The following is a 7,210-nucleotide window of genomic DNA, read 5'->3' as shown; positions in this document are numbered from 1 at the left end:
AGACAGTAACACACAATCATTTTTACCTCCTCTGTGAACACCTACAGCATCCATCACGACTTCCTGAACGTTCTGAGCAAAGAGGCTCACACTAAGGCAACCAGTGGGACGGCAGCCGCTACCCACAATACACAACTTTTACAAGCTGATCTGCATTACTGCATTATATGATACTGCTCACACAGTCCATATATGATGATTATACTCAAGTTGGAAATGTTTCTTGTGTCACAACAGCTCCCTTTTCAACATAAAAAAAGGCTTTTTCTTTAAATGTTCCTTTAAATTCATCATGTTACTGTTTGTTTCAATGCAACAAATAAATCATTATAATTAAACCCAGTCAGATCTCAACAAATGTAACTAAGTCTGTACATTTTGTAAGTTACAGGTGGAAATAAGGAAATACAGTATTATCACTTTAACATAAAATAAGAAATCAGCCATGATGATGTAATTCACAATCTTTTATTGTAGAAGGTGAACATCAATCTTTAACTTAGAAATAAAACAGCACTGCAATGACTTTTACTCAAAGAATGTTAATCCAATTTTGCTCTTGGGAGGGCAAACAATTAGGTGTGTGTGTGTGTGTGTGTGTGTGTGTGTGTGTGTGTGTGTGTGTGTGTGTGTGTGTGTGTGTGTGTGTGTGTGTGTGTGTGTGTGTGTGTGTGTGTGACTTACAAATTAGGTACACAGAATAAACAAGAGCACTTATTTGAAAAGGTTCTGTTAAAGCTAGTTATTGCTTGTCGTCAAGTCTCTATCCCCTCGTTTTCTGTCAGCCCTCTGCTTTACACTATCTGATAAATGGTGAGTTTGCTAATGCTCCAATGTGCTGGACCATACAAGACTCATGTAAAGTTGAGTGGCTGAAGCTTTGGCTGTGGAGCAGGTTGTCCAATATTTGTTGAGGTGTTAGTTCAAACCCATGCAGGCCACATGGCAAAGTACTCCTGAGCAAGACACTGATACCCACATTGCTCCCAATGTACACCATGTATGCGTGGGAATAAAACTTAAACTGCCTTGTTGAGAAAAATGGTATGCCAAATGAATGTAATGTAATGCCGCTGTACTTACAACTTCACTGGAAGACTAGGCACACATTCAAGAAATAATCCATAGGATTTTACATAAGATCTTACTTTCCTGGTTGGAGAAAGTAATACCAGAGCTCATACAGCAAACGTAAATCTTTATACATTTGGGACTATATGTATAGTCTGCATGCCAGTGCCATGGAGTAAAATAAACGTCCACCTGTAATTAAGGTTGAGTCAAACTATTTCATGTCTACGACAAAAGTTAAACTGATTGATGGACCAGAATGCAGCCTGTAGGCCTACTAACGATCAGGACTGATGTTGGTAAAACATTGAAGTTTTGTTTTTTTATTTTGTCTTTTTTATTTTGCATAATGTTTTCCGGTAGGGAAATCAGTGCACCTTTCTTGAAATTAAGTACCAGGGTTATATAAAGATATAACAGTAAAAGTTGTATTACTGTCATAATGCAAGTCTCGATAATTGGATGAGAGGATTCAGGTCTAGCTCCCGGAGTGCGGTGAATCGCTCGCAGATCTCACTGATGGATGATTCCCAGGGATGGTAGTCAAGCGCAGATCGAGAGAGAGACTAGTCGAACATGGCTCTCTCCAGAGGCTTGAGATGCTGTCAAAGGGTTTTCTCCTGGATACCTGTCCTTATAATAGCCGCCGTGATGTTGTGGTCATACTACGCCTACGTATTTGAGCTATGTCTTTGTAAGTATGACAGTCCGTTTGTTGTGTTTCTTAGTATTTCATTGTGTACATCGCAGATTGCCGCACAGCAGTGTTGACAAAATTAAAAGCCAGAGCAGGAGCTAGCAAAATAGGCGGAAGTGGTTTACGGTGTGTGCCTTATGTAGCTATAAAACACAACGTGAATACTTAATTTAATTTCGTATTGCCACCTAGAGGTTAGTGTTACAAAGACTGGCTGTTGCTGCGTCTCCTAGCTGCCTGTCAGTCGGGCTAGTCGAGTTAGCCGGTATTAAATCCTGTTCCTATTTTGAATTGTAAACTATTAGGGGCAATGTCAGGCAAAATGGTTGCTAATCTCTGGCACCCAGCTTCTGTTTTCTCATGCCATGTTATTGTTTTTACAGTTACACTAACCAACACACTGGAGAAAGGTGAGTTACGTACACATGTTTGTGCTACAATCAATGTGCGCTGCTATAAAATACATTACGTTTATTGTAGTATTTTGTACATTGTTGTGACTTGTTTGTGTTTGCAGTGGCCTATCTACTGGTATTTCATGTTTGCTTTGTGATGTTCTCCTGGACCTACTGGAAGTCCATTTTTACCCCTCCTGCCTCACCATGCAAAAAGGTATCCTGCCCAGTTAAAGCTGCCAGGCTGAACATCCAGCTAGGATTGATTTGACCATTTATCAAGTCTGTAATATAAATGTGATAATGATGCATGTTTGTTGCTTTAGTTTCAGCTGTCATACTCGGACAAGCAAAGATACGAATTTGAAGAGAGACCAGATGCTCAGAAACAAATCCTGGTTGAGATTGCAAAGAAACTGCCCATCTTCAGTCGAGCTCATTCTGGAGGTAACTTGTGCTTTCATTTAATTCACATTTTTTCTTCTGCAGTAATATCATTTCATATGGTATTAACCCCTTCTGTGCCGTATGTCAAAAAAGGATTCACAAGGCAGGTATTTTAGGCACAGTCAGCTCGCACATAATCTTGTGTGCGTTGAAAATAAGTAGTCTAGGGGAATTAGGCCCTATCCAAAGTAATCAGCCAATGCATCTCTTTCATTAGTGCTGATTGCTAAGACTAAGTTGTAGACTAAAGGAAGCAAGTGAAGGGTACGCTCCGCTCAAATGTCCTTTATTCAACTGGCCATCCTGTTGTCTCCAGCTATCAGGTTCTGCGACCGCTGCCAGGTTCTGAAGCCTGACCGCTGTCACCACTGCTCGGTTTGTGAAACGTAAGTCACTCTTTCCTCCTCAATTCATTCAACTAGAGAGATTACAAGAGGCAAGATTATATTTGTTGGCCTTGGACTGTGGTGGTAATTACAAGGTGTTGCTTTGTTGGCACACAATATCTCAGAGAAAATATCCTGATGATCAATTACTGTAGATCAAATGTTTACCAAAAGGCATCAGTAAAATAACAGAAAACTGTTAAAGAAGGTTGTATCAAAAGTATGATATTTATGATTTTATTTAAGGTACTAATTGCTTAAGCTGCAATGCTGTCAAAATGATATGCATTAAAACAATATTTTTCTTTCAAAGATGTGTATTGAAGATGGACCATCACTGTCCCTGGTAAGTAACTTTTGCCTGTATTTCCCTATTTTTGAGGAATGTATGTATCCTTGTTTTGCTCTGAAAGCATCATTTCTTTTTATTTTAGGGTGAACAACTGTGTGGGCTTTGCCAACTACAAGTTTTTCCTGCTTTTCCTGGCCTACTCCATGGTGTATTGTGTATTCATTGCAGCTACAGTCTTTCAGTATTTCCTTAAATTCTGGGTGGTGAGTGTCATAAGTCTAAATTATCACTGGTGATCATAATGGAGTCATATCACATATTTGTGTTGCACACAGTCAGCACTACTGCAATTCCACAGGAACAGATAACCAAGTGTATTGAGTAAAACCTTTTTAAGCCCATTTTCTCAAGTTTCTCGTTCTCCTGTTTCTCTCTTCCAGGGGGACTTGCCAAATGGACCTGCAAAGTTCCATGTCCTCTTCCTCATGTTTGTGGCGCTCATGTTCTTCGTCAGTCTCATGTTCCTCTTTGGCTACCACTGTTGGTTGGTCTCCAAGAACCGATCCACTTTAGGTGAGGATTAACGTATTTATTGGAGAATGGAACCCCTTTAGATCCTTCTCATGAAGCTGCTCTCATCATCTCATAAATGTAGGAGCTTTGTTCAAATAGATATTTGGATAATGGAGAATTTAAACCACTTTCTGATTCTTTTTCCTTTTCTTAGAGGCTTTCACAGCTCCAGTTTTTGTTAGTGGACCAGACAGAAATGGCTTTAATGTTGGCATACGTAGAAATCTGCAGCAAGTGTTTGGAGAGGATCGAAGGCTGTGGTTCATCCCAGTTTTCACTGGGTGAGTTTGTTGGCATGAGGAACTTACTTACTGTAAGACGCTTTTCTATAAATGTTTTGAATTTGAGCTATGAAGGAAATGTGCAGTAAAAATCAAATATAATTATTGCAAACAATAATATCAAACAACATACAGGTAACTTTAGTCGAAATAATCAATTATATATTTGGATAGTTTATAGGAGGGATAATATGAATTAGTTGTAAAAATCACTTGGGATTCTGTGGAGAGTCAGTCCGCAGGATCAAAGTTGTTTTTACATGTAGCAGCATTTAATTTTCTAACATTTTCTATGAAGGATTAGATCAGTTGATGGAGTGATGGCCACGGCTCCTAACTAAGCTTCCCTTTTCTTTTGCACACTGTAAACGTCAGCCAAGGGAACGGCCACTACTTCCCCTTGAAGAATCGCAGTTCTGAGTCCCACAACCCCTTATTAGCTAATGAGGACCTGTGGGAGGAGTCTGATGATGGCTCTGAGGGAAGCCTGGGTGAGTCACTTTAACTTTGTCATATCATATTTCCACATTATCTTTCCAATTCCCAGAATACAAACTGCATTTTAAAGTCCTAAAAATGATATCAGTCACTTTTTGCATTCATTGCATGTACTGATGTTTTATATCATTTGAGTGTGTCAAGATTTAGTAAATGTACAAATATAACAAGTTATGCATCAAAAATGGTTTTCAGATGTTTCTACAGAAGTCTAAATAGTTAGTCCCTGTAATGGCCAAAACTCAGCTTTCCAGTCACAGTAATGGGCACACGACTAAGTATTTCTGTATAAAGTCACATTCCAGCACCTTCCATAAATGGTAAATAACACACGCTTTGTCACCTTGGAGACGTGATTGTTCAACAAACCAGAAACAAATATGTTTGTGCTCAAACTTGGAGGCCCAAATATTCCCCTGCACAGCAGTTTGCATTCCAACCAAACGGTTCTGCCCCACCTGGTGGTCACAGTCCATGTTGACTAGTGTATCCACGCTGAAATCTCTTCTTTTTTCTTCTTCTTTCATTCTAGTTGAGGACCATGACCCTTTGGTTACCATAGAGATGGAGGAATAGTAATGTAAAGTAAGGACAAAATACACTGGTTCAGAGGACGTAGATTCATATCACACACACTGTGGCAAACGCATTCCATATCATGTGGACCTTCAGACACTGAACAAATCCTGAAGGAGGCCAAACGTGTGGATTAAAAGTGCATTTGCATTGTTATTGCCACTTGTCCCCATGTGTTTTACATATTGATGAACAGAGGAACTCAATGGACAACCAGTAGCTTCACCTCTCCTCTCAGCAGTACAACAGGATCAGTTTGGTTCAGACCAAAACTTGTCAAATATTACCTTGTATACAAAAAGATGGCTGTATTTATTACCATGGGTCGTATATATATATATATATATATATATATATATATATATATATATATATATATATATATATATATTTCCCTCCGGTTGTTCATCACAAAACAATGGCCTCTGTGGGATTATAAATAAGTGTTAATTGGGGAGCTTCTGTCTAGCTCTGCACTGCTTTACATGCCTGTGTTATTGTTGGGTCGTGGGTTTACAGTGTCTGTGCTGGGTGGGTGGGGGGCTCTAACTTAACACCTATGATGCTGCAGGTCTCTTATAGTGATTCAGTTGTCTGGCCTCTACCAGTTTGAGCTTTGCAGAATATTACCATGATATCTTACTTTTCTTTTTAATGCAAATAAGAGTATTATATTACCTGACTTAACCTCCGCCTTATTAATATATTAATTTTTGTGTTTTTCGGACTCCTTTTCTTCTAAGAATGTATTCAGCTCCCTGCTTGTGAATAGACTGTCAACGTTTCAGGCACCTATTTACGAGAAAACTCATTGTGCTTATGTAGAGAATCTCAGCATTAATTATATTTGCTAAATATGACATTATTGATGTCTGATCAGACTGGTAAGGGTATTAAAAACTAAACTACTGTATATTTGAAGTGTTAATTCACTGTTACAGCTCAATATGTATTATGGCAAACGTAATATGTTTAAAATTCTTAAGTGGGGTCCATATACCGTGTATCATTGCTTAAATTATGTTGGATACATTGCTCTAAAGAAATCGAGTGATGGGTTTCAGTCCAATGCCGGGGATGAGCATACAAAAACAAACTGTGATAGACTTTTTATTTAAAAACAATCACAATCTTTCTACCATACCAGCCTTCCCTAGTGCAGTAACACTTCTGTGTGGAAGTTATAGGAAAGTGAAATTAACTTTCATCATGGGTACAAAATAATTTATAGGTTCTATTTCTGCTTGGACTTTTGATCTATTGAAACATGCAGATAAGTGTACATATATATATATATATATCGACTGGTCCTCATCCACTGGTTGGTAGAGGAACGCGATCTTCTGCAATGTGATGTTCCAAATGGTTTTCTACCTGCGTTAATGTATTTTGACATTTTAATAGTAATGGAACAGATCCTCCTGGTGGAAACTGTTGGTTTATGGTATTTATTGTGTATTTATATTTAGCCAGCAAACTTAGTTAAAAAAAACTTCTGTTAGTGAGTACGTCCATTTTAGTACAATTCAAAAGTTTGGCCTTTATCAAACCTTGATACTGTTTGATCTTGACACTTTAACTTGCTTCACTACTATGTTGGGAAAGCCAAATAAAATGCTGCTCATATCTGAGAAATTCACAATATAACATACATTATATGAGGTACAACTCATTGTCTGAAAGCATGTATAAACTCTAAGAAAGATGTGGATGTTGAGTGTTTCATGTCGTCTCGTGTCTATTCATTGTTATAATCTTCAGTTTCTCTTCCTGTGTATTGAGTTTACGGATTCATTACTGCGGCAGGCAGTGTCTGCATATGTTGCTCCATCAAGTGACTCTTAAAATAAACTATTGAAGCAATTTGCTTTTATCAAATAGTAGGATACGTGGTATTTATAAGATGACAAATGATAGAGTTCAATACTGCTAGAACAGATGCAGTGTGGTCCCTTTTTATATCTTTACTTTGTATAGTATGTGATTGTGGCGCT

The 7,210-nt window shown here is 38.2% G+C and overlaps 1 protein-coding gene across 1 annotated transcript; it reads left to right on the top strand.

Moving 5' to 3' along the window:
* Nucleotides 1–1,581: 1,581 nt before the first annotated feature.
* On the top strand, nt 1,582–5,575 carry zdhhc15b (zDHHC palmitoyltransferase 15b). Its single transcript, XM_079673102.1, has 11 exons — nt 1,582–1,765; nt 2,152–2,178; nt 2,286–2,380; nt 2,490–2,610; nt 2,927–2,996; nt 3,310–3,342; nt 3,431–3,551; nt 3,729–3,861; nt 4,016–4,142; nt 4,518–4,633; nt 5,173–5,575. Exons 1-11 carry the CDS (start codon nt 1,648–1,650, stop codon nt 5,214–5,216), a joined length of 1,005 nt encoding a protein of 334 aa, XP_079529228.1. The 5' UTR covers nt 1,582–1,647; the 3' UTR covers nt 5,217–5,575.
* Nucleotides 5,576–7,210: the final 1,635 nt, after the last annotated feature.

This window comes from Notothenia rossii (assembly GCF_949606895.1).
Source record: "Notothenia rossii genome assembly, chromosome: 3".
Classification (NCBI taxonomy): domain Eukaryota; kingdom Metazoa; phylum Chordata; class Actinopteri; order Perciformes; family Nototheniidae; genus Notothenia; species Notothenia rossii.
Note: the sequence above shows the minus strand (reverse complement) of the source record. Positions and strands in the feature narration are given on the sequence as shown.